This window comes from Poecilia latipinna, unplaced genomic scaffold (assembly GCF_001443285.1).
Source record: "Poecilia latipinna isolate Pla-1442-1.1 unplaced genomic scaffold, P_latipinna-1.0 Scaffold584, whole genome shotgun sequence".
Classification (NCBI taxonomy): domain Eukaryota; kingdom Metazoa; phylum Chordata; class Actinopteri; order Cyprinodontiformes; family Poeciliidae; genus Poecilia; species Poecilia latipinna.
In genome coordinates this window covers 64,119-90,241 of record NW_015113200.1, presented here as the reverse complement: position 1 = coordinate 90,241, position 26,123 = coordinate 64,119, and the positions used below count along the sequence as shown (strand labels likewise).

General features: G+C 39.1%; 5 protein-coding genes across 5 annotated transcripts in view; 2 read left to right on the top strand and 3 right to left on the bottom strand.

Annotated features, from left to right (window-relative positions):
• The first annotated feature begins 1,890 nt into the window (after positions 1–1,890).
• Positions 1,891–4,147, top strand: nkx2.5 (NK2 homeobox 5). Its single transcript, XM_015042294.1, has 2 exons — positions 1,891–2,230; positions 3,330–4,147. Exons 1-2 carry the CDS (start codon positions 1,891–1,893, stop codon positions 3,938–3,940), a joined length of 951 nt encoding a protein of 316 aa, XP_014897780.1. The 3' UTR covers positions 3,941–4,147.
• A 3,463-nt stretch (positions 4,148–7,610) lies between these two features.
• Positions 7,611–11,687, bottom strand: bnip1a (BCL2 interacting protein 1a). The gene is made up of 6 exons (XM_015042272.1): positions 11,542–11,687; positions 9,890–9,982; positions 9,685–9,776; positions 9,491–9,595; positions 9,241–9,359; positions 7,611–9,069 (listed from the first exon to the last, which is right to left on the bottom strand). The coding sequence occupies exons 1-6, from the start codon at positions 11,620–11,622 to the stop codon at positions 8,873–8,875; spliced, it is 687 nt and encodes a 228-aa protein (XP_014897758.1). The 5' UTR covers positions 11,623–11,687; the 3' UTR covers positions 7,611–8,872.
• Positions 11,688–11,941: 254 nt separating this feature from the next.
• On the bottom strand, positions 11,942–13,906 carry atp6v0e1 (ATPase H+ transporting V0 subunit e1). The gene is made up of 4 exons (XM_015042271.1): positions 13,653–13,906; positions 13,197–13,244; positions 12,317–12,440; positions 11,942–12,194 (listed from the first exon to the last, which is right to left on the bottom strand). The coding sequence occupies exons 1-3, from the start codon at positions 13,751–13,753 to the stop codon at positions 12,347–12,349; spliced, it is 243 nt and encodes an 80-aa protein (XP_014897757.1). The 5' UTR covers positions 13,754–13,906; the 3' UTR covers positions 11,942–12,194; positions 12,317–12,346.
• Positions 13,907–15,108: 1,202 nt separating this feature from the next.
• Positions 15,109–18,387, bottom strand: rpl26 (ribosomal protein L26). Its single transcript, XM_015042270.1, has 4 exons — positions 18,282–18,387; positions 17,518–17,689; positions 17,288–17,428; positions 15,109–15,274 (listed from the first exon to the last, which is right to left on the bottom strand). Exons 2-4 carry the CDS (start codon positions 17,683–17,685, stop codon positions 15,146–15,148), a joined length of 438 nt encoding a protein of 145 aa, XP_014897756.1. The 5' UTR covers positions 17,686–17,689; positions 18,282–18,387; the 3' UTR covers positions 15,109–15,145.
• Positions 18,388–18,852: 465 nt separating this feature from the next.
• LOC106953468 (serine/threonine-protein phosphatase 2A 55 kDa regulatory subunit B beta isoform) overlaps positions 18,853–26,123 on the top strand; it is a 56,804-nt gene continuing 49,533 nt past the window's right edge. Inside the window, exon 1 of the mRNA XM_015042268.1 lies at positions 18,853–19,188. Coding sequence (XP_014897754.1) covers positions 19,110–19,188 — 79 coding nt within the window. The 5' untranslated portion in view covers positions 18,853–19,109. The remainder of the gene's footprint in view (positions 19,189–26,123) is intronic.

Here is a 26,123-nt window from a genome sequence, read left to right as displayed (position 1 = left end):
TTACTCTCTTTCCGCGATTATTATAGCAGGAGCGGGGCCAGTGTTGACTCTCGCACCGGCCGGGAAGGATTTTAGGGCCATTCATCAGCTGGCGAGGCGCACAAATAGTCTTAAAAACTATAAACACCACAGCCGGCGTGGAGACAGGGGGACCCATTTACCCCGTGGCTGCGCTAAACGCTGAAGATAAAACAAACGATAATACTGTCTGTCTCCTGGGAGCGTCTCCACAGGCATTAATGCTTGCTTTAATGCCAGAGGAAGGAAAACCGCACGGAGGCTGTGCGTCCTTACGCACACAGAAATTGGCTATTACTGGTCACTGCAGGGATTTTGGTGGTTTGTGAGTATATATTTTCATTTATGAGGAGCATATTTTTGTTTCTGATTTTTTTTTTTCAGACACAATGGCATAATTTTAAATTAGACAAAGAAAAAATAAATAAATAAAGATTGCACGTGAATAAATATTACGCCAGCCAAGAAAGTGTCAGTCGTGACACTTTCTTAGGATTACCTGGCCGGCAGCGTGGGTGGGAGAGTGTGTGTGTGTGCGTGCGTGCGTGCGTGTGTGCGTGCGTGTGTTTGTGTGTGGATTTGTTGTCATCTGTTATCACATCCCGATAAGACAGACAGCGGCTCCAGAATCTCTTGGAGGCAGACAGCAGAGTGTGTCGCTCCCGGTTTCAGGTTCCGTGTTCAGGGACCCCAAACTGTTGTCTGATCCTTTTTGCCCCCTCCCAAACGCTTGTCTGCCGCGTTTCTCTTCGAATAAACGACAAAACCGACGCCTCGAAACACACAGCAACCAGATGAACCATTAACCTTTCCTAATTAGGCCACGTTATCAAAACCTGTGATCACTTATTCGCTTAATCAGGTCTGACGCACGGTGATCGGATAAATCGTCCCTCTTGGGACTTGAAGTCAGTTGAGTCCCATATGTTGGGTTTTATCAAAAAAAAAAAACACACACACAAAACGAGCTCTACCTGAACACATCAGTCCTGCAATGAAACACGGTGGTGGCAGCATTGTGCTGTAGAGATACTCTTCTTATTGAGGATCAGGAAGCCAGATGGGAGATAGACACAGGTAAATCAGCCAAAGTTCATGTCCAAGCATGAATACCAGTAAACCAACAGCCCACTGTAAGAAACAAACAAACAACAACAACAAAAAAGTCTCTAAAGTACATTTTACTAATTTCTTGCAACCACAGAAATTTACCGTAAAAAACACAGCTGCTGGTATTTTATTGTAAATTAGAGACATTTTTTGTTAGTTTTTTGTTGTTGTTGTTGTTGTTTTCTACAGTGGATTTAATCAACGCATATTCAGGTGTTTGAATGGACCAGTCAAAGTCCAAAGATGGCGGATGCTCTTCATCCAGTTTGGGCTAAGAATCAGCCCAAACTGGCTGTTAGCATAACTTTTGTTATGCTAACAGTATTGTTGTTAGCTTAACTTTTTTTTACATATAAAAATGTAAAAAAAAATAAATAAATAAAACAAATAATAATAATAATAATAATAATAATAATAATAATAAATGACGTACTGAACATGCTGTATGGCATCACCTCACGTCATAGAACACATGCATTAGGTTAATCTCTTCCTCCCTGCTCCTCCTCCCTGCGTCACAGCAGGAGAGAGAAAGAGAGAGGCCCAGAAAGAAAGAAAGAAAAAACTTTGGAGACAAAGCTGACATCCAAAATGCACACTTCACTCAAGCCTGGTCTGGTTGACCAAAGTAACACTTAAAACCAGTAAATATTCCCAGGCAGGAGAGTCTTTGTTGACATCTTTTTTTGTTGTTGCTTCCACATGGCAGATTCATAGCTTTTTTTTTTACCCCCCCCTCCTTTCTCGAGCGTCTTTTTGGCAATGTTTCCCAGCCCCAGCACGTCCACACCCTTCTCTGTCAAGGATATATTAAACTTGGAGCAGAATCCCGACGTGATGGTATCTTCTCTTGACATTTCCCCGCGCATGGACTGCTCTGCCACCTCATCCTGCATGCTGGCCCGCTTGAAGCAGGAGCCTCTCCGGGACATGTCCACCGCCGCCGCCGCCGCCTCCTCCTCCCTGTCTCAGCAGGACATCCAAGACTCCAACAAGGCCGGCAGAGGCAACTTTGCGCCCACATTTTACGGCAAATCGTACACGGGGATGGAAATGGAGAGGGGTGCGAAATCAGACGCGTTTGAGGAGAAACGAAGAAAAGGTGAGCAGAAAATCGCGGGCCTGTGTGCAAAAATTAGGGCGCTTTACTTTGAAGAAATCGTAGTGGAGTTAAACATCAAGGAGGAATTGAATAGCTCAATACAAACAAGCAACAAGACTTATCACAAATAAGTGATTGGAATTGGCGTCAAATCTGTGAATGCGCGCGTTGCGCACCCGCAAATGCGCCATTACGCTCATAAAAATGACCTTTATTAGGAATAATTCATAACACGAACTTTTAATCAACTACATCTGCTGGTAAATATGAAGTTAAATTAAAAAATGTATGACGTCCAACTAAATAAAATATATCCTTCCTGTCATTAAGACTCTTACTGAAGATGTTGGGGTCAGTCAGTCGTGATTTGTTGCTTGTGGAAGGTAACGTTGAGGACATGGATGCATTCAGATTGTGTTATGAAAGAAGACATCGATTTTGTAGAAGCTAAGAACTTTCATAGGACATGTAGATGAAAGTAAATACGTTTTAGAGACAGATTTTTATTTAATTAATTTATTTTATTTTTAACTTTCAACTTATTTAGCAACAACACTAATGCCCAAAGTAAAACTTAGCAACATGAGCTTCTTACTTCAGGGCAGCGGTTGCTAATGGCTGGATCTGGCATTGATCAAGCTGATCTTGCAGGTTTTCAATGCATATTAAGGCAGATGATTCTGGATTGAGGATGTATAAACATATGTTTTCCGTTCTTTATTTTTATTATTGATATTTAGTCGGTAAATATCGCCTTTTCTAAAGATTAAATCGGTATAAAAAAAATCCCCTAAATGTAATTTATTTAAGAATTTTAATTAACCAGTTTTATTAATTTCAATCTTAGCAATTTGTTAAGTAAATGTATTTAAAATTAATTTGTTTAAGTGTCTTTTAACTGTAAAGCTTTCACGATTCTGCTCACTAAAATTAACCTACATAACAATGTAGGCAAATTGATGATATTGATTAAATTATAACAAAGTTTTATTAGTGTAGCACCATTTGATCATGTCCACACCAATAGCATGTCTGATGCAATAAAGTTTATGGAAACTCGCATTTATTTTTCGCTCTTTCTTGTCTGGGCTGCCGGAAGATTTCCGCGCCCCTGCCGGGCCTCTGGAGGACGCGAAGACCGAGGAGCTGGAGCGGCCCAAGCCTCGGAGACGCAGGAAGCCGCGGGTCCTCTTCTCCCAGGCGCAGGTGTACGAGCTGGAGCGCCGCTTCAAGCAGCAGAGGTATCTGTCCGCCCCGGAGCGAGACCACCTGGCCGGGGTGCTCAAACTCACCCCGACCCAAGTGAAGATCTGGTTCCAGAACAGGAGGTACAAGTGCAAGCGACAGAGGCAGGACCAGAGCCTGGAGATGGTGTCCCTGCCGCCGCCCAGGAGGGTGTCGGTTCCGGTGCTGGTGCGGGACGGGAAGCCCTGCCTCGCCGGAGAAGCGGCCGCCTACAACCCTTCCTACAGCGTGGGCCCCATCAATCACTTCGCCTACAACAACTACCCGGCCTTCAGCAACTACACCGGGCCCGGATGCAACACAAACTACGCGTGCAGTTATCCTGCAGGCGCCATGCAGACTGTGCAGGGCTCGTCCGGCAACGGGAATTACGTGAACTTTGGGGTGGGAGACTTGAATAATGTCCAGAACACGTTTTCTCCCAGCAACGGAGTGTCCTCGCTGCACGGCATCAGGACGTGGTAACAAAATCATCCAATAGCAAAAAGTTAGTTTGAGTGGATTCTGAGACTGCATGCGGATTTCTAAAGGTGTCCACACAGAAAGGAATATTTATATAGCTCTAGCTATACCTTTTGGGTTGTTCTTGTTTCTAGCACCAGGGGTGTTTTTTTTGTTTTGTTTTGTTGTTTGTTTTGTTTTTGTTTTTGTTGTTTTTTTCCCCTAAGTAATTCAAACGTCAATTTATGGCGCACTGTGTAATTTCTGCGTAAATGATAGTAGTAATAATAATAAAAAAAAGGTTGAAACATAAGCTCACATATTCTACTTTTATTTTGATTTTCAAATTTGTCAGGACATTATTATTATTATTATTATTATTATTATTATTATTATTATTATTAATTATTATTATTATTGTAAACATATTCAAACAGTTTGCTAAATTTAGAGAAAGAAAGCCTATGGGTTGCTTCATATATTTGTTGTACAAAATTAAAAATTCTCCCCATAGGAAAGGGGAGAATCATTTCATTGATTGAAATTAAATAATTTAAATTAAATAATTTAAATTTGACATAAATGAAATGTTAACAATCATTAAATTCTAGCAGCCTTAGCTTTTAACAGACATAGAGTTTAATCAAGGAAATTGGTGCAAACGTCTATGCTTAGGATATTTTGAATGGATATTCCTGAGGAGATATTCAACAATTCCAAATTTGTTCCTCGGCAAATTGAAGGAAATTTGCGTTTTAAGATCATTTTTACTCCAGTTGATTAGCAAAGTTATGGTTTTGTACTAACTTACATACTAACCACAAAATATATTGTTTGTCCATTTGTATTTTATGAATTAAAAAGTCAATATAACCCCTATATGGCTCATATAGGATCATGAGCTCAGTTAGCTTCCACAGCAGAGTCATAAATCACACAGAACTTCAGTTTTGTTTTTAATATCTGAAATTGAGGGACATACAGATTTTGCCTGACAACATCTATGAAGTCTTGTCCGCTGAGTCAGGGTTAAGTAGTTCTGCTTGCCAGCAGGTTGTAGCGTTAGCGCCGTTGCTAAACAAATTGATTACGAGTTTAAATTCCTGCTCCGACACAGACATTTCTTTTGTTCACCACACGTCTCACAGCAATTTTTCACCTTCACTGAATCGATATGTTCATTCATAACACAGCTCTTGAAAACATGTCAGCCTTGTAGCATAACGGCTAAGCAAAACAAGATTTTCAGTCAAATTCTAGTCAAAACAAAGTAGTTAAGTGTTCAGAGATGTTAAAGTTAATCCAATGTTGCATTTACAAATTAGATTTTTGGTTAAAACTTTTAATTTTTTACTAATAAACACCCTTCAAGACTAACTTTTACACTTTGTTTTGGATATGTGCCTTGTGTTATAAGCAAACGTTAAGAACTGTCATGATTGTGGATGTGAAACTCGCCTCGACTGAGCAGGAACTCAAGTTTGAATCCAGCTTTACGTGGGTAGACCTGCTCAGCTAATGTTGTAGTCAAACTTGCCAGCAAAAGGAGCTTTGTATAAGGCTTTATATGCAAAGGAACGGCATATAAAGGTTTACGGGCCACTTGTTTGGAACACCATCTAAAAAGTACATTACGGTTTCAGTCTTATTTTCAACCTTAAGCAGAATTCTCTGATTATTTTTATGTGTGTGTTTTGTTTTTGTTTGTTTTTTTAGCACAGGATGACAACACAGATGAGCAAAATTATTTCACAATCAGTTCAAATTTATTTGACTCAACTGAGGGTCTTTTGTCTTCACAGCTCCCATACTTTTGGGTCAGAAAATATTAAAACACTTGAAGGAAATGTATGCAATTCATTTATCAAAAGACTCCCAACAATTTGCTGTCCCAATTTTCCTCGGATTTGAAATAAAATTGGTGACTTAGTGGTGACCAAGAGGGAACTTTAAATACGACCCCGGTGTGTTAATGACATTCTGACAGAATGAACTATAAACCCTCATAATGGAGATTAGTGGCCGTTAAAAACCGTGGCATGGTTCCTGTCAGGTTAAAATGTTCAAGTGGCTGTTAGAAAGCTTCAGTCATTTTTACTTAAACAAGGTGAAAAGGTTGTTAAAAGTTTATTCATTTTTACAGCCGGCTGTCAGCCGACTTCGCTCTGTACACAAACGCTTAGAGGCCGCTGGGGGCAGAGCCGGCTGCCGGCCGCGACCTTGACCCGTAATAAACCTTTGAAGACAACTTGAAATGTAAAAAATGCTCACACCGAAAAGATAAAAAAAAACAACCCTGAAATCTATATCGTCGGCGTTTCAGGTGTACTTATTTCTCGCACACACTGAGAAGTAGGTTTAAATAAAGCTTAATTTAAAATAATGAATTTGAACTGGACTCGGCAGTAGGAATGTGTGATTTATGGACTTTGGCACAAGCGTTTCTGGCCATTAATGTGTCTGCATGCAGTCAAAGCTTGACAAAAGCATCCCTTCAAAATTCAAACTTAACCAATAAATACATGAGATCACTACAGCCGTTACACCCAAAAGTGAAACTGTGCTCCTGAGAAGTAGGCTACACACGGTTTTTATTCAGTAAGGTTTTAAAAAGTGAACAATGAACTGACAGTAGACAAATTAGTCGAAAAGCAAAGTTAATCCAATTTTTTGACTGATAAAATAAACCTTTACAACTAAGTAACATTTATTGTACCAGTTGGCAAACATCTATTTGAGTAAGTCTTAAATGGGATGATTAATTAATCGACATTCTGCTTGTCTAAGGCAAGTTAAAAACTTCTCAAGTGTGTACTAAATTAGTTGGATTTTAAATCATCACGAAGGTAATTTTGCCCCTCTGGTTTATCCCGCACGCTGAAAAGAAACAAACAAACAGATGGCTTGTGATAAAATGCTAAATCACATTATTGTTTTCCCTGACAACCAGCTAGGATGAGCAGTTTTCAGGGTTAGGAAGCTAACTTTGTGAGAAAAGTTTGACTCTGGCATTAGATATGTAGCTAAGCTAGCTGGAAACAAACTTAAGTTTTTGCTGTAGCACAGAAAAAATTTTCACCACAAGTGTTAGAATAGCTTCCTTCGGTGAAAGGATCTGTTAATCCATAATACGACCCATAAAAACACAGCTGTCCACTGGCACCATGTGGATCAGAGGCAGAGCAGAAGCATCTTCAGTCCTTTTTACAGTGCAATATTAGTTTCAGGGGTTTGAAGAGCATCATCAGAAAATTAATAATACTTATTTTTAAGGGGAAATTATTCCCAAAACAATGCAAATGGATTTCTGTGCGTCACGCTTTTCATCTCAGGAAAAAGCTGCGTGTCAAACAAACGCGGAGCCGCTGAAGTTTTGGCCTCTTGTTTAGTGTGTGGGGGAAAAACCTGCTCCCCATTGTGCTCTTCAGAGACCCTGACTCGCTTGTTGAGATACAAACAAAACCACTCGATCAACAATATCTCTGTGCTAAATGGAAGAATAGTCTAATTTGCTCAACAGAGAGCACCAGGCCTCGTCTAAGTGTCCAGTTATACACGAACAGGAGAGGAGCAGGCTCAGCCCAACTGCTTCCACTTCAGATGAGAAGGAGATGCTTACGCGTCTCTCAGGTCTCTTCACACATACTCTGTCCGTCATCCTCTTTAAAACAATACACACAATTCTGCAACGCAATTCAAGCGTAAAATACAGAAGCGGTTAATGTTTATTAAAATCCGGCAAAAAATAAAAAAAATTAAAAAAATAACAAATAAAAATTATTCGTATGACAAACCAACAGGCAATGGAAAGCAGTTGCACAGAGGCTAGCAAGGTCATGTAGCTTCTCTGACCATCCTCTCCTCTGTGGTGTTGAAAAGGCGACGTCAGATAACGGCAGCGCACAAACCTAAAAATATCAACCCTCACTCATCCGCCACCCACACTGGAATAAGAGGGCAGTTGGGGGGGGACTGTCGGAATAATCTGCTTTTCCGGGTCTTATCTGAAGAAAGGCAGCGGATGAATGTGGCTCCATCTCTGCCGGTGTGAACGGCGCTGCTGCTGCTTCAGTGCAGCACATGAAACCCTGCTGGGTTTGAAGCCGGAATGAAACCTGAAACAAGTGTGATCCCTCAAAAAAAAAAGAAAAACATAAAAACATTTTGACATCTTCGTAAAATAATGGTCCGTGTCTTTTTTTCGTCAAAACGTATTTATTTTTTTCCTTGCCTAAATCGATGTTGCCAGACGTTTTTGTTTTTCCAAAAATCACTTTTGGGGAAAAAAAAAAAAGACTTACGCCATTATTATACGAAGGTGACAACATTCGACATGGCAATTCAGAAAACCAGCACAGTTTTTAGCAGTTACAAATTATACACAATAGCAATTGTACAGAACTTGGTGACGAACAGCGTTGATACAAAAAGGTTGAAGTGTTTTTGTAAGTTGCTTATGCTGAATAATAAAAACTGGCAAATTCAGCTGCACAGAAATATTAAGCTCTGGATTTGCTTCCGAAATGAACATGCATATAACTTCAGGTTACCAGTTAAAACGAATCGATTATATTACAAACTATTGCAGCTTCAGAACTTTTATCAGACTACTTATCTGATGGAGAGAGAAAAAAAAAACATGCATTTTGCTTGTGATTTGCACGGTCTTTCCACCTCTAAGATAATTTAAGATCAAAAACAATAATGATGCATAAACACATTGTAATCTAACTGGCCATCAAACCACAGATTTACATTTAAAGCACTGTTTTCTTTAGTGTGACAAACGTAAAGCTCAATAAATTAAACACCAAGAAGAACTGCAGACATGCAGGATTATCCTCCTATTTGTGAACAGAATTTTTCCAGAGCAGCTTGGAATTCACAGCGAACGTTGGCCAGCTATGGCAGGGAGATTCGTCTGAATTTGGGGGGGGATCCTCCGAAGCCTCTGGTCTATAAGAAAGGGAACAGCCTCTTTTTGAGGATGTAGAGAACCGTTGCAAAGAACAGAGCCAGCGCCAAGAAGATGAGCAGCTTGTCAGTGAGCTCCCTGCGGTTGTACTTGGTGATGAGCTTCCTGCCCAGCTGGATGGTCCCAGTCATGGCTTTGAACTCCTCGTTCGTCTCTTGAATCGTTCTCGACGAGGTTGCTTGAACCAGAAATAAAAAGAGAAGAAAAAAAAAAAGGAGTGTTTATTAAAATATTCTCTCTGAAAAGCAGAGCAGGATTACTTTTGACTTTTAACAAACCTAAGGTCGCTGCAATGTGTGCAGTGTTTGCAAAAGCACAAATCTGACGTTGGCGAAGTTCCGTGACTGACCTAGTGTTGTTATGGAGTCTTCGCTCTGCTGAACCTGCTGGGCCATCATCCGGCTGATGCTCATGAGATTCTCTGTAATGTCGCTGGCACTTTGGGCGAGGCCCTCTTTGGTCATCTTCCTTTAAAACCGAAAGCAGCTCTTTTTAAAAAAAACAAAAAAAACTGAAAAGCTACTTTCTTCTGAAGAGAAAGCTGTGGTTTTATGATGTTTAAGGACATTTTAAGACAGAGCAGCAGGCTGCCCTCTCACCTCTTCCTCACGTCGCCATCGGCTCCATTAAGCAGTGTCTGCTTCTCCATTTTGTCCATGGACAGTTTGCTGGCGAGGTTGGCTTTCCTCCAGGCCGTCTGGTTGCTGTAAACAAAAGAATGTGTCCATTGAGCAGAAATGCACTCAGAAATATGACATAGCAAAGACACGGCCGGTTATCCGATGGCGATCACCTCAGCATCTGCTTTCTGTGTCCCTCTACTTGACTGAGCAAAGCCTGCTTGTCCGACTCTCTGTCTTGTTCCATCGCCATCCGCTCAAAGTCCTGATGAAACAGCAAAGCGACACGGACATTTTGAGAAACGTGTTCTCACCAGAAGCAATGTTTTTTTGTTTTGTTTTGTTTTCTCTTGTACCAAAAATAAATGAAGAACTCACCTGAATCCTTAATCTGAGGTTGTGAAAGTGCTTTTTCACATCTGTGTTTATTTCTGTCAGCTTGCTCTGAGGGCCGTTGCACTCCGTGATGTCCTGTCGAGACAAGACGGATGAGACACACATCCAGTAATGCATCACGTTAGGCTTAAAGGGATTCACGTGTTACTCTCCCACACGCACATTTCGTAAATGTTCAAGGAAGAATGAAATCGTGAGCGCAGGACAGAATATTACTGTAAAAAAAAAAAAAAAGTCTAAAAAGAACCCGGAGGACTGAAGAATTCAACTGGTTTCCTCATGAGAGGTTAATTTTATTCTTAAAGTAAATAAAAAAAAGTTTTAAGATTCCTGAAAATAAAATAAATGTATTGGTTCAAAAAAGAAATTAAGGAAAACGCGTTTCAAAACCGCCAAGAGTTAATTGTCTGACAAACGGTACAAGAGTTTTAACAATAAAACTGAGAGAAAAGAGAAATTACATAAGTGAGCAACTGAAACAAAGGCTCTAGCCGTGATGAAATTGAAAATTATTTTTACTTTTATGAGTACGAGAAAAAAAAATTATTGAGAAAATAATGAGAAATTTTTAAACTTGACCCAGGTCTAACCACATATAGTATTACATGGACATTTATACCCCAAAAGAAACCAGAAATTTAAGATTTCTAAATAAAAAAGTAAAAGAAATATGAATAAAAATATTCTTTATTCATCCATTCGTGCAAGGATAAAACTATATACTTTTTCAAACAGAACCCAGAACTGCACTTTTTAGATCGAGATGATACGCCAGCATTAAAAAAAAAAAAACTATAATAATACAGGGATATAAAGTAAACTCATCACATTTTAGCTCCACTTTAATCCCCGTTTCCTTCACCTTTCAAAATGTCTGTTTTAAATTCTATTAAGCTATATGTGTAAATAATTAATAATCTAGCCAATAATTTATTGTCGGGATCTAAAAAGAATAGCAAAACATATATTTTCATCCCATATACTTGAAATGATGCTATTAATAATCATAATACTGCAGTAGTTCAAATATGTTTGCCTATTAATGTATTCAATAGTGCAAAAGGGAGTATTTAATTTTCCTTTGGGATTAATAAAGTATTTCTGAATTTGAACCCTCTTTGTTGTTTCTTTCTAAACTTTGAAGCACACCTCTTTGATAATGAGACATTTAATTATACAATTATGCTAAATTTACACACATAGATAATCTCCATTTTTCCCCAGATTGTATGCTGCTTACACCAATGTGAACATTTATTTTCATTGCGATTACTAATCTTCCCCCTCCGCTCCCCCTTCTCTACCTACTCTTTGCAAATATAAGAAATGCTAACAAAACGTCACCCCGTAGGACTGACGTAACCTTTCTAGAACAATTCATGACGTAGTCGGCTGACTTGGTACACATTTTTTGCACCTTTTATTTGCCATATAAAAAGTAACTACCCTAAATTCATTCAAATACAGTTTAATAGTTAAGCTGTCGACATATGCAGTCACAAAATGCTGTTAGAAGAGACTCGAGCCGTTACGTTTCTGATTTAGCATAAAGGCTAGCTGTTGTCCATGACAACCGAAAAGAGTAGCGTCCCCTAACATATCGCTCGAGGGTCTTACCAGAGGAAAATTCGCACCTGGATGAGAGCCTTGATTTCCAAGTCATATTTGAGTATTTCTTGCTCACACAATCGGACGTGGACATCTGAAGTCGCCATGTTGCCAACGTAGCCGGCTACAACTACGGCAAGCAGGAAGCTGCCCGTTTCATACAGACAGTGTGAACATCAAACACAGAATTTTTTATAGATATCTAAAAGTACCTTGTACATGTTTCAAATCTTTTTTAAAGCATTATAATAATTTTTGCTTAAGTTTTTTAGAATGCCGTTGCATATATATTCAAATAAAAAAAAGTTCTTTATGGAAATAAATTACAGAAAAAAACAAACAAACTAGGAAGTTAGAAATTCATTAAATGGGATTTAAATTTTTTTTGTATTCTTTATTAGGAAGAAAACAGAAACAAGTCAAGCGTGTGTCAACCTCAAAACAATTTAATTAAACATCATTCACACTCATATTACACACAATGTACACAACATATAAACACAACAGCAAGTGAAGGCCGTTTTAATTTAAGGTTCAGAAAAATCAAGTAATATCTCTTAAATCTTTGAAGACAATTTTAAGCAAGGCACCCAGGTCAACCTCACTAAAAACTAAAGGCACAGAGTTCTTGGTTTTCGGTGATCTGAGGAATGGTCTCCGGAAGGGCGTAGCATCGATGCTATAGAAAAACAACAGGGAACAGTTTCAGAAAGAAAAAAAACAAAGCAAAACAAACAAACAAACAAAAACCTGTTGAGCAAACATGATTTCCAAAAGGTGAGCTGATGGGGAGACATTTACCAGCAAAGTAAGGAGTTCTTGAAAGGCAAGTTAATCCCAAGCCAACTTTAGGTACTGGATGATGTCAGTGGATAGGGATGGCCCAAAGAGTGGGTTCAGTTGAGCCAGAATTGCTATCAACCAGCTGATGAAGAGCACATACAAAAAGGTAACTTGTCAGCTTCCAAATGTATTGAAAGGCATATTCTCAAAACCTCAAAATAGCCAATATATGATAAAAGGTAATTCAAGATTTACTTTACACCGAGAGCTGTTCTAGGATAAAGACAGGAAAACAACTTTGCTTCTACTGCCCTCTTCTGGTCATTTGTGTGCAACATGCCAGAAGAATAATTAATCTTTTAAATATCCCATGCATAGTTTATTGCACTGTAATAAATAAGTAAATGGAATATAAATATAAACCAGATAGACTACAGAAGTTAGGTGTCCTGTGTAAATCTATTCACATTTTGTCATGCTGCAACATGCTTCAATGTTTTTTTAATCGGGATTTTATGTGACAGACAAGAGAAAGTAGTGCATTGTTGTTAAATGAAATAAACAAAAATAAAATGCACTTAGATTTCATAAATGAAAATCTGAAAAGTTGGTCAAATATTTGTATTATCTTGTTAATTCTCACACTCTTAAATAAAATTTAGTTCAACCAACTATCTGAAGTTACCCTAGTCAATAGATCCTAAGCGAGCATAATTTATTCCCAGGTTTACTCGTGAAGACCAAAGAATACAGTCTTCGTTTGAACATTTCAGTGTCCTTTCAATCAGACATCTGAAAAATGTTTTCATTTAATCTGAGAAGCAGCCAACAGAACAGAAAATTAAATGTAATGAATAACATATAGGAGGAAGCAGAAATGCTGGATGGAAATACTCACAAGAGGTAACAGCAGACTGCAGTTAGCACCAACATTGTGACAAAAACTCTGCAAGAAAAAAAGAGAAAACGTCTTTTTTAAAATCTCGTGAGCCCAGGAGGAAAAAAGGAAGCAGCAATACACTTTTAAGAACTGCTTCCATCTTTTTGAATATATTAAATGTGGAGTATTTACAGTAGGTCTAAACGGGTTATACCTGAAGTGTACTTACGTATGGCATAATAGCTTCATCATAAACACATAGACTGTGAAATTAGCTTCACGTAGCTAGCCTAAAGTTTTACAAGAACTTCGCAAACTTATGTAACGCTTAAAAGTCAGGCCAAGAAATGAGTTTAAAATGAACCTACTTTACAAAAAAGCATTCTTACGGAAAAAGATCAAGTTGAAACTTTTAAACTTATGTAGCTTTCTTTAAGTTGGCTCGATTTAGCTAATATGGGCTAACAAACTCACCCTCTGTTCGGTCCTTTGGGGATAAACCAGGGCACAACTCCTCCAACGATTCCCCAAAACACAGTCATTACAGACATTACGATGGCAAACTGATCCGCCATTATTTAAAACCCAGGAGTGTCTAAAAAGCTGAAAACGTTAAACTTAAGCCAACTTCGGTGCTGTGTCCAAATGATATATCCTGTGACGGGGGAGCAGGCAGCAGTATCACATGACTCTGACAGAGGGAGGAAGTAGAGGCTGGCGGAGGAGCCGTCTATGTGCTGGAAAATAACCCCATTTAATATTGTGCATATTTATTTTTTAGCAGAGACTAGTCCTGGTATCCATAGCATGCGGCTTATTTTTGACGGGATAGGGGAAAAAACAACTTTTTAAGTAATAATTAAACTTGAGGAATTTGTGATTAATCTTAAAATTGTATGCTGCAGTGCACAAAACGTAGGACAGAAGTAAAACATATGTAATTTCACAGATTACGTTGGTTTTCTTAGAATAATTTGCATTGATCAACGGTAAATGAATGTAATCTCAATCAACAGGTGATTCTGTTTTGGACAATAGTGTCAGTTTTTGGAAATTCTAATAAGCATTTTGTGACACCAACTGGTGATTTTGTGAAATTACACATTTACACAAAAACTGGATTTTATTACATTTTAAGTGGATAGTGGTGCATAACCTTCAGTATTCACGTTACTTAACTTTATGCTTTAATACTTCACTAGCATGCAAGTCTTGGTTGTTTATTTGCCATTTGCCACTTCTATAGCTGTGCATCAATGTTATCAGATTTGGGCAACAGACTTAAAATGTTGCTATTCTGATTTATTATTTGCTATGTTCCTACATAATACTTTTTTGGATATAAATTGATTAAAGCATAGTCTAACAAAAAACATTTTTACACTAAAATGAAAATGTTTTAATTATGAAAAAAGTACAACACTAAATTGGTTCAGTTTCCTACAACTGTCCTGCTTAGCAGTAACCATGCTTTAAATTGTGAATTTATGATTGGGAAAACTGAAAAATAGTTCAGACAGCAAAGGAAACAACTTTCATTCGGCCTCAAGGATGTGAAAACACAGTTGTGTCTCAAAATGACTTTTGGCTTCCTCTATAATTGCCCACGTCCTAACCTGAAAGACTTAATTTTACAAAACAGACTGATTTTTAGAGGAATTAAATACTTTTATTTAATTACTCCCTAATATTTTAGAAAGCAGCCCTAACATATTTTAACTCAGAAAATATGCAAACGTGACACAATAGGTCAAAATTCAAGTTCAGATGTTCTTTCTCACAGACTTCTGTCAGCCAGAATTTAAAATGAATGTTTCACAAAATATTTTAAGCAGTTACAAATCTTGACAGGTAAATTTTGTGATGTCTTAATTTTGGGATGTTTATATGCATGTATATATGTACACATGAAACTCCAAACAAAATGAGATCCAATTATACAGTTTATTAATAGCAAAAGATCATTTTCACTCCTGCATCTTCTCGATGGTCTCCTCCTTGTATTTGCCCTTGTCCTTCCCAACAGCGCGAGACTTGGCTTTGCGCTCAAGGATCTTCTTGCGATCCTTATCGAGCTTTAGCCTAGTGATGACCACCTGGAAAAACAAAAACATGACTTGGTAAGCATTATGTCTCACTGCAAACATTAAGAGCCCTCAGAACAACAAAATATCCCTTGCTGTGTATCGTCAGCAAATATGTAATTTTGAAAGCAGAATCAACAACAATGCAAAGCTTCATTTAATAACCAGAAAGAGACAGAAATATACATAAAGATTTGGATAAAGTGCTCAAATATTTAAAGTAATGTTTCAGTGACGTCAACCTACCCCACCATACTTCTACACCGCTTTAATTCGTTTAAGCACAAAAATGTGTTTAGTCATTAACAATGTACTTTTAACTGGATGCAACTAAATGTAAAATAAACACATATTCTTTGAAGACAGAGCTTTAGATTCAGAATTACATGGAACCTAAGGTGCAACCTGTCATTTGTTATGCTTTCAAATACATTTTAAGCTTTATAAACAAACATATAAAATAACACTCAATCTGTACCCATACTGTGAACATTTTTCCACAATATAACACCAGGAAAAGGTCAAAGATGTGTAGACAAGTTTGTGAACTACTGATGGCAAGGTGTCCCTGCTGTTCTAGGACGCTTGTAGTGCAAGTTAAGTCTTGAGTTTTTTAAATTTTGAAACTGTGGTTCAACATGCAGTCCAATAACTGTTTAATTTGGATGCACTCATATTTACAAAGAATTTGAAAAACAGAAGAATTAAAACACTAATTTTAAAAGGACAGTTAAGAATATCTGGAAACTTGGGCCTTTTCACCCCTGGTTTAAACATTTAACGGAAACTTGCTAATGTTTGACAGAAGAAAGTTTTATGCAAAATATTTATGCGTAGTCAGTAGCACATTTCACTCATGTTTGTGTCATAATGACAAAGGAAACAGCTCTGATCTCCTCTGATAATCCACATATAATAAATACAGCTCTGGGTCAGTTCAGTGCCAATACAAACATGCACAAAGCTGTGCAACTTACACACAGCAGGACAAGCTGTCATGTTAACACAGCTGGCTTTTGCTAGGTGTTATGCGAATCGGTCACTGATTTATGGTTTTGAGACCGTCTATTAACAAAAAATAATCTAATAGGTTAAATAAATAAATCTAAATAAATAATCTTTATTAAGTGGATTGTATCTTATGAAATGATAAAAGTTATATATGCAATAAATAAATTAAATAATAAAAACATTAAAGGTTTTAAATGGAATAATTAAAAATTGCACTCTATCCTTCACTCAAATGCCAAGTCCACCTGATTTTTCCTTTATTTTTTCCCCCACACAGAAACGTAATAAGAGTCAAACACTAAAAGCCTTAGATTTACATGACACACTGTCAACATGTGCAACACACGGGACCCAAATTCTTGACTCAATCCCTGCCAGTAACTTCCACATAAACAGTTTTATAACACAGAAGGCTGTTGAGCTTTTAATTATCCCTACAGGTATGCAGGCTAAGTGAATTTGAATGCCTGAAGCAAACTAATCTCAACAATGTAAATAGCGCAAACGCTTTTTACAGCCCAATTAATGAGTGCTAACAGCAGAGTTTCTATACATTTTTGTCATTTCAGCTTTCCCCTGCAAGCCTGTTATACACTTGAAAACTAAAATATTAACAGCTAAAATGTTCAACTGAAATTATCACGTGGCGCAGATGTGATTGAACAAGTTTTTCAAACTCGGAAAGTGATCAAAAAGAAATCCCACTCTTTAAAATTGTGTAGGAACCCTATAATAATTACAACAAACTCTACATCAGTTTGACAGATTCATCCAAGCAGGTTTTCACCATTAGACAATTTTGTTATTCGAGTCCAACACAACAAAGCTCACTCTCTCCACTTGCAAATCCTTTTTGCCATATTTCTGGAACGCTGAAATAATTCAACCAATGAAGTACTAGACAGTAGTTCTCAGAGCATTCAAACAATCTGCACATACGTCATCACATGACCCTACACACAGCTCACTTTTAATACTTTAGCACTTTCGTGGACCTTTGGAAATGTGTCTCACCTTGCTGGGATGGATGCCGACATGGACTGTGGTTCCGTTGGCCTTCTCTCTCTGCACACGCTCGATGTAGATGACGTACTTCTTCCTGTAGACCTGCACCACCTTGCCAATCTGCTGCCCTTTGTAGTGTCCACGGACAACCTGGGAGCAAAAGCATCACTGGCTCAGCTACACTGTGATCAAACCTCATAATCTCGACCAGAACTCTTCAGCTCTCGGAACCACATTACCTGCACTTCGTCGTCTTTGCGGATAGGCATGGACCTCACGTTGTACTTCTGGCGGAGCTCCTTGGACAGCGGGGAAGACATGATCTTCCTCCTGATGTGTGAGGGGGCATTGAAGTGCCTCTTGCGGTTCTTGCGACGGGAGGATGTTACAAATGGGTTAAGCTTCATGATGCTGTGGAGTGAAACAAACATGCTTTATTGTGAAACTGCAAAGCTCACAGTTCCTTAAGAAAACGGCACTTGCAGCTCCAAGCCTCTCAAACTTATTCAGTATAGAGCCTGCAAATAATTATGGTGGCCAATATGAAGTTTATTGCACACAGAAGTAGAGCAACTGCTTGCATACAAGCTAGCATAGTCCTCACAGGGTAAAGCTACATGCTAAGGTAGCTAACGGCGCTCCGAAGGTTTAACTACAAGCTAAAGAGGAAACTCGGTTATTTCACAAAGACGGAAACTTATTAGAATTAGTTGACGGAACTCGTGAAACTACAAAACTCACAGAATTACAGTTGTTTTCACCCGAAATGAAGTCGCTCAACTACAGCGGATAGAGGCATGCGGATAGAGCCGTAGCTAGCAGGGAGCCCACATACAGTTTGTCCAAATATCATAATCTACCACTAAAATTACATCAATAATATCAGTGATTTATTAGTATTCATGTTTACATTGTGTTACTGTGTGTTCATTGCGACACAGCAACATTACATGGAGGATGGATGTTGATAACTTTGGTGAATTTCGCTGACAGGAATTCTTACCCTGCCTTTGCTCCTCTATGGCCGGCGGAAAAGAGACCTGCAATGTACTTCCGCCTACATTAGTTCAAAGTAAAGTCTCGCGAGATGTGCAGGTTCATGTGTAAATAATACACGTAAACAAAATTAAAGACCACCTACTTCTAGTATTGACATCTGCGCTGCTTCCGTGAACATTTATAGTTATTACCTTTTGGCTTGAAAGGTCATTTCAAAACTTTTCAAGTTGTTTATTTTTTTTCTTACATTTTTGTATTATTACGAATTAAAGTAATTTTTTTGACTCTGCACGACATAAAGCATAGTCTCTAATATGCTTTTATTCATGCCACGTTACAAGTTTGGTTAATATAAATAAAATTGTCACAAGGTGGCGCCAAACCTAATTAATCGATAACCTGCTCAGCAAACAAGTTTTGTTTATGATTCACCCAGTTCATGCCGCTGTTCGTCACAGTGTGTCATATCTCGCGGTTCGATCTCTGTAATCAGCTGCAGTTGCTCTCCCCACTCGGAGCAGCTGACAAGCAAACAGCAGAGGCTGCTTTCACCCACAGACCACACAAGCACTGACCTCCTCAGCTGTCAGGACAGAAGCGAACCCCTAGTGTCCTGCTTAAACAACTCGGCTTTGCTCTCCCCACCGGTCGGAGCGCAGTTCTACCAGATCCGGAGAGATGCTGTCATAGCCCCCCTGCACCGCCGCGGACATAACAGCCTCTTTCCCCTCCCGCACCTCCCGGGTTCGTCTCTGGCTGGCCGTCGCGGCAGCAGTGCGGATGTGGAGCCCGCAACGCAGCGCTCTTCACCCGACGGCAAGCACCGGAGAAGATGAAATGTTTTTCCCGTTACCTCCCGTACCTCTTCCGCCCTCCGAGCACCATCCTGTCCTCCACTTGCCACACCGAAGGTAGGGTGGGACCCCTGAAGGGGGGCTTCCACGGTTCCGTGAGTTGCTTAATTTGTGCAGTGACATAATTGGGTGTCCCCGAGACATGCGTGTGGAGAAGTTGTACTGGCATTACCTATTGCAGATGTGTCGTAGTGCATTAAGTTGGGTTGTGTGTGTTTTTTTTTTTTTTTTTTTTTTTATATAACGCCAAAGGGGAGAATGTAAACATTTCTGATGCAAATAACAACAATTTCATGGAGGGTTTTTTTCTGATTGTGAACCTGCGTGGCGTAGGATAAATTTTGCTGTTAACACATATTCATAGTATGTCAAGAATACAGAAACTCAGTTTGTGGAGTTGCATGACAACTACCCCCTTGGCCTCCTAACCCCTTTATCCTTCAGCCCTGTAGGCATTGGCCTGTGTGAGATTCTTAAGGTGTTATAAGCTTGGCATTTAGACAAAAGATTAAAACAAAAAATATATAAAATATTATGATGGTACAATTAGAAATGTGCAACTTGTAGCAGTGGTACTTAAACTTTTCAGTTTCTGACTCACAAATGAACAGTGGAAAGTGGAGACTTGCGACTGCCACAGCTTGTTGAGTAACTAGTATCTCGTTTAAGCAAGAGTATGACAGTGCGAACAGCATCAAACAGCCAGTATGTTGTTTTTATCTGTAATACTAATCTTGTAAGTACAATTTTCTTGGAGTCCAAATGTGCATAGCAAGGGTCAGCAACTCCAGTCCTCAAGTGCCTCTGTTCTGCAATTTTTGGATGCATCAGTGCTCCAACACGCCTGAATCAAATAAATGGTTAATGAACAGGTTTTTGGAAAACTTGCTGACACACCAAGGAGGTAATTCAACCATCTTATTCAGGCAAAAGTGGCGAAAAGCTTTTCTTTTGCCAGCTGACCTGCAGGGAAAGGGAAGATCAGTGAAGAATTATACCTTTTGCCCCATACACCCAGAGACAGTTCTGATCATTTCAGTACAGTTTCTCACGTCTCATTATTAGGATTTTCTTTCTTTTCTTTTTTTTTTTTTTTTAGATTATTTAGCACTAGAGGTAGATAGGAAATGTACAGAGAGAGAAGGGAGGACGACACACAGCAAAGGTCTCTGGGTCAGGAATGAACACAGAATGGCTGCGTTGAGGACAGTAGCCTCTTCATGGCGCGCGCTCGCTCTACCTCTACACCACGCAGTGCCCCACATTTTATTTTTCTAAACCTTGTTTTAAGCAGTGCCTGCTTTGTTTAGAGATAGCTCCTTTCCTTATTCATGCACTTCAGAATGTGTAGTGCCCTGAAACATCACGGCGTGTTTTCCCGGAGTTGCACAGACTTCTTGTAATGTTGAAAGTCCCCACCCCGATAGCAGAAGCTTAAATGACTTCTCATACTTGCTGGTCAATTCATCTTGCTGATAGTGCTGTCAGATGTGGCCCATGAGGGGTCTGAGTCTTTGTATAACCAGCCATTTACTAGGTCATAACAGGGAGACCCAAGCATTGCATTATTTAGCTTTGGATGGTTGCCCTTCTTCCTTCCTGTGCATGCTCTGCCCTTCTGCTTCTGCCCGTTGGCACAGGAAGTAAGATACTGAATACCAGTACGTTGTGGTCATACTCAAAGCCCCCGGTATCCTGACCTATTTATGAACTGTGCGTTATATTTTCATACAAAGAATCAAGTCCTGGGTGTATGGTTCTCAAACCGTGGTAGAAGGACCACCGGAGGTACATGGGTTGCTCTTAGTGGTACTCAGAGTACATTTTGGTATTTCAAAGTAAATACAAGCACGTTAACTATTTGCATGATTTGATGCAACATACAAAGAAATCCAGGTTATGTTTATAGCACAATTTTGTTTTCTCTTCTCCAAAATGATTTCCCTTTTCTATAGTTACTAATATCAAATAGATAGATAGTGCTTAAATTCTACATATATGTAAAATAGATTACGTAAAGTTGGGTACCAGTGTTTTTTTTTTTTTTTAAACTAATGTCTTTATGTTGGGTTCTTAAAGAATCAGTCTCTCTTCAGACACCTTTACAGGAACCTTGATTAATAGCTCTCCAGAAGTTTTGAAAATTTAGACTGAAAGAGAAAGAAAAAGCAGCAAAAGTTTAAAGGAAAAACTTTGAAAGATTTCAAAAAACCCTGAAGAATCATCACTTGGGATAAGATCAAATGACTGCAAGAAAGTCTGCCATCTTAGAAGGATGATATGAAGAAAACATAGCACAGTATACAATTTCAGAATAAAAAAATAATTTCAACAAATAACGTAATAAAAAACAACTAAAGGTTCAACTTCAACCTATGTAGTGCAGTTTTACTGTTTTTAAATAGAATCCAACAAAAATAGTCAGACAGTTTTTTTTCCGCCTGTTTAGACAATAATAATAATAATAATAATAATAATAATAATAATAATAATAATAATAATTAGACCAAAAGGTTTACATTTTCTGTATATCACCCTTGTCTGCAGCACAGCATAGCTTGATTGGTTTTAACACGTTATCAGCTGCAACTCATTGTGCTCCGCAAACCATTTCTGAACAATCTTTGCTGAAAGGAAGCATGCCGATCAGGACATACAGTTTCAAGGTCAGTATGGTCAATATAACATTCATATAGCGCCTATATGAATGTTATGCTACCATGTACCAACAACTAATTTCATTGTTTGCTACCATTCTACCATCTATATTATAGATCGTAGGATTCCCACAAGAATATTGCCCTAAGCATTACTTTTCTTAAACATGGTGCTGTGTGTTTTTCAGGTAAATGAGGCACATGCACTTGCTTATCCAGGTGATGTAAAAGAAAATAGGATTTATGAGACCAGGCCACCATGTTTCATATTTCCGTAGACTCGTTCTGGTGCTTACATGCCCATTGTTAGAGAGTTTTGGGTGGTGGACAGGAGTCACCAAGTTGTGATGCCTTGCTTATTCTGTCTACCTTTTTTTTTTTTAAATCTAAGTCAGTATGAACTTCTTCAGCTACATCTACAGTCGATCTACAGTCGCTTCTTCTGGTAAATAGTACCACATTGGGCTGCCTTCACCCATTTCCCCTGCTTCAAACATCAACTTTAAAGACAAAATGTTCAAAATGTTGATGCTATTACGACGAGATCGGTCATCATCTAATGCCTGAGTTTGCAAAAAATAAAAAATAAAAATAACAGCTTAAGGATAATTCTTCTTTTTTAAAAGTGGAATTTTATCTTTTAAAGTCAATGTCAAGTTGTTCTGATGATGTGGAGTAATATCAGAAACCTTATCGCGTCAAAGCTGGATGTGACGAAGTGAAGCTGACAAGAAACGCTTCTTTCTTGCCTCAGCCTCTGCCATCCCGTTAACTCACTGTTTGACTCTCAATCCCTATGTGTGTCATCAGGGATGGGTATAATAGGAGAGAGGGATAGATCACGGACCATGGATCTTAGTGCTCAGCCACAGTAACATGATCCGGCGCTGCTCTCTTTGTGCACGGCCGTTACGAAACAGTCGGAGTCAGAAAGCAGAAAGTGAGAGAGGTTTGTTGATGTCCTATGTGCTGGAGGCTGGCAGGATGTGATGATGACACAGCAGATGACCCTGGAAATGTGATGAGTAAAGGAGGCACACACCAGCTCCTCTGTGCACTATTTGTTTTTTCTTCCGTGCGAAGTCATGCAATTACTTGCGAGACCCGAGGTTACTTCGAACTGACTTTTAAAAGTCTTCTGAGGCTGGTCCGTACATTATGATATCTTATTTTTTTTCTTGTCTGCTGTTTCCAGCTGAGCAGAGTTCACCCCAGGGAAGATGAGTGTGCATTTACCATGTTGGTGGAAAATGCATTGCATAAGCGGTGTACTAGACACTAGACGTGTGTATGTGTGTTTCCCTTTTGTTTATCTGGGCCATTATGAGGAATATTATGCCAGCATCACTTTGATTCACCTGGGTCCAGTCTCTGAGGAGGCGCAGGATCACCCATTTGTCAGCCTTTCCTTTGACCCAGTAAGAGTAAAATAAAGTTCTAAAACGGTTTCATCGATGTTTTGTCCTTGGTGTACTCGTTTTTTTCCACCTCCTGTTTCACATCAGTCCTGTCGGTTCTGCTGTGATGGATTAAGTCTTAAACTTTTCTGACAGCGGTTTGCGTTTGAGTCATGAAAAAAAACGTGGTTCCCTTAGTGACACCTAGCCTTTTTTCAGGTTGCTCCCACTCCTGCGTCGGCTTCCTCGTCTTCCTGCTTCCGTTTGTTGCTCCTGGTGACAGGCTCCATCATTTGTTTTAGAGAAATTTGTTCAGATTTTATCACTGCAGCTGATGACAAGGACTCGAACAAGTGTCTTCGTGCATTGTTTCTTTAATGCACTGGGTGATTAATTTATAAAAGGAGCAGTTTGTGGTGCCGGTGCCTGGAGGCGGGGGACTTCTGTCATTAGTCTGACAAAGCGGGCCGTGGGTGCGTGACTTACGCAGGGTTTGCATGCCGGTGTGCATGTGTTCTGTTATCATAAGTCCCGCTGTGTTGTTGCTTGCCTGCCTGACATACAGACAACTCAGAGCTCGGAAGGCATTCCTCAGGATAGTCCCGACCTTGAACACACCGCCGGGGACAAACTCTCCGCACGTACTTGACACATTTGTGCACATGTCTGCTCCGTTTCAGCTTTAACCAGCAGAATATGCTGTTCCAGCAAAATTTAACCAGATAAAATTGATGATAGCATCTGGGTAACATAATGTGGTTATTTGAGCTAGCCTTGCAGTCTTATCTAATGATAAAAAAAAACCACAATCTACTTCACATAATAGTCTTTTTGACTAGCTGAGCAGTGCTCTGCACAAAGAGCAAACAAGAACTGATTTGTGAAGCGGATTGGTGTTACTAGGATTTAATTTTGTAACAGAATTGTGTCTGGGAAAGTTGTATTGCTATAAACATGCATTTCCTCTTATGTAGGTGATCAAGAAAAGTTCTGAAAGCTCCAGTAGAATCCTGCTTTTAAAAAAAATTTGGATGCTGTTCAAAGACAGTAAAGAGATTGATAATATAAGGTCACACAAACACTTTGGTTTCCGTCATTTTCCCTCAAAACTACTTTGGTATGAATAACCTCCCCGGAGATTTTGATCTGTATCGACCTAACAGCTGTAGATTTGTCGGCTGGACATCCATGATGCCAATCTCTTGTTTCACTACATCCAAAGGAAACGTTGGATTGAAATCAGGCAATAAACTGATTTAAATAGTGGAATAGAATAAATAGTGGAGGCGCAGTAAACTCAGGTTCATGTTCAGGAAACCATTTTAACAGCCTTTGAGTGTTTGTGTGGCTTGTGGACATACAAATGATGGACATTTAATAACAATATTAAAGCCTGGCATGTTATGTATTGGTTTTAAACATGGAAGATTGTGCATACAACACAATCCTGTCAGACATATCCAAAAGACATGTCAGTCCATAGATAAATACACAGTAATGGATGTTAATTTGTGTTTCAAAGTAAGATGTTGAAAAGAAGAGGAGGATCAGGAGGCAGCAACCACTGCAGCAGCGCGACTTTTAAGCACCGCTAGATAGTTTTTATAGCTCGTCTTTGGTTGTGGGAGCTTTGAATCGGCAGTCGGTGAATGTGTTACACTGGACAACAGACCATGGATTAAAGCTCAGAGATTTTTTATTACGTCTTTCAATATTTTCTATAGGAACAAGATTTAGTTTTTGCCACAAAGGCCAGTAAGCTGAAGGGGAACCAACAAAACTATCCCCCACATCATTGAACAACCAGCCTGAACCACTTGTGGGTGGATACGTGCGCTCATCATTCTGAGTAATCAAAGAAAAAAAAAGTTTATTGTCTTTGCCATTTTACTGTTATTGTGACAACTTCCGAGCTCCAATTTTCTGCGGTTGGGTTTCTTGCCGTCTCCCTAACCATTAGGTCGGTGGGTTCTCCATCAGATTCAAGTCAGGACTCTGGTTGAGTCTCTCCAAAAATCTTCATCTCACATCTCACAACTGATCATTTTCAACCGAAATCTGCTGGAAGTACACATAATTTTGTGCTCGACATTATAACTTGACGTTCACTAATTAGTTCCACGTTGATACAAGGTACTTTATTTTGTTGAAACATTTGTTTACTTGCATCTTTATCTGCAGAACACAACGTAAGGTTGTGAGAAGTGCACAGATTGCAATTACATTTTGCACCAAAGCCATCACTGCTGTTTATAGATATAGATGATTAAACAATTTGATTTAGGAAGCAGAGATTGAATTTTACTCCTCACAATATTACATTTTGAAAGAATAATGTGAGAACCCTTGCTGTGTCTCTCCAGGCTGATTATTCTCGGGGTGAAGTGTTTCACGGGGTGCCTGGATGTGCAGATTGTATGCAGTCATAAGCAGTGGGAATCGTTCCAATAGAAACAGCTGGCACTGATCTGTAATAAAGGAGGAATGCAAACACCATGTCATGTTTAGCAAATACAAACTGATGTCCAGGATTTATAATGTTTACCGTCAAACATAAGCCGCGTCCCATGGCTTGTTCTCGCCTCCATTTACCAATGACTCCGGTCAAGGTGAGTCAAATGAAGGGGAACAAATCCACCTGGAAGAAAAACGCTTTCAACATAAAGTACGATTCAGAGAAGTGAGGGGGGACAAAAAATGTAATAAAGTAATTTGTGGTGGAATAAAAAAAAAAATAATTCCCCACTGAGGCTGATCTCAACCTGATGTTCTCTCTCACAGTAAGAGGAAAACATCGCAGCATATCAATGTTTTTTTCTCACACAGCTCTCGCTCCCAATCTCATTTTACCACAAACACTTCCTGCTAGGTTTCGACATGAAAACAAGGGGAGAGAGAGAGAGAGAGAGAGAGAGAGAGAGAGAGAGAGAGAGAGAGA

Coding starts and splice junctions, on each gene's coding strand:
- rpl26 (XM_015042270.1), bottom strand. CDS start 17,685: ATGAAGCTTAACCCATTTGTAACATCCTCCCGTCGCAAGAACCGCAAG. Junction 17,429..17,517: donor GCAAAGACGACGAAGTGCAG/GTAATGTGGTTC, acceptor TTTTGCTCCCAG/GTTGTCCGTGGACACTACAA. Junction 15,275..17,287: donor TCGGCATCCATCCCAGCAAG/GTGAGACACATT, acceptor TTGTTTTTCCAG/GTGGTCATCACTAGGCTAAA.
- nkx2.5 (XM_015042294.1), top strand. CDS start 1,891: ATGTTTCCCAGCCCCAGCACGTCCACACCCTTCTCTGTCAAGGATATA. Junction 2,231..3,329: donor TGAGGAGAAACGAAGAAAAG/GTGAGCAGAAAA, acceptor GGCTGCCGGAAG/ATTTCCGCGCCCCTGCCGGG.
- atp6v0e1 (XM_015042271.1), bottom strand. CDS start 13,753: ATGGCGGATCAGTTTGCCATCGTAATGTCTGTAATGACTGTGTTTTGG. Junction 13,245..13,652: donor CCCAAAGGACCGAACAGAGG/GTGAGTTTGTTA, acceptor TTTTTCTTGCAG/AGTTTTTGTCACAATGTTGG. Junction 12,441..13,196: donor GCAGTCTGCTGTTACCTCTT/GTGAGTATTTCC, acceptor GCTCTTCATCAG/CTGGTTGATAGCAATTCTGG.
- bnip1a (XM_015042272.1), bottom strand. CDS start 11,622: ATGGCGACTTCAGATGTCCACGTCCGATTGTGTGAGCAAGAAATACTC. Junction 9,983..11,541: donor AAATCAAGGCTCTCATCCAG/GTGCGAATTTTC, acceptor TTGTCTCGACAG/GACATCACGGAGTGCAACGG. Junction 9,596..9,684: donor CACAGAAAGCAGATGCTGAG/GTGATCGCCATC, acceptor TTTTGTTTACAG/CAACCAGACGGCCTGGAGGA.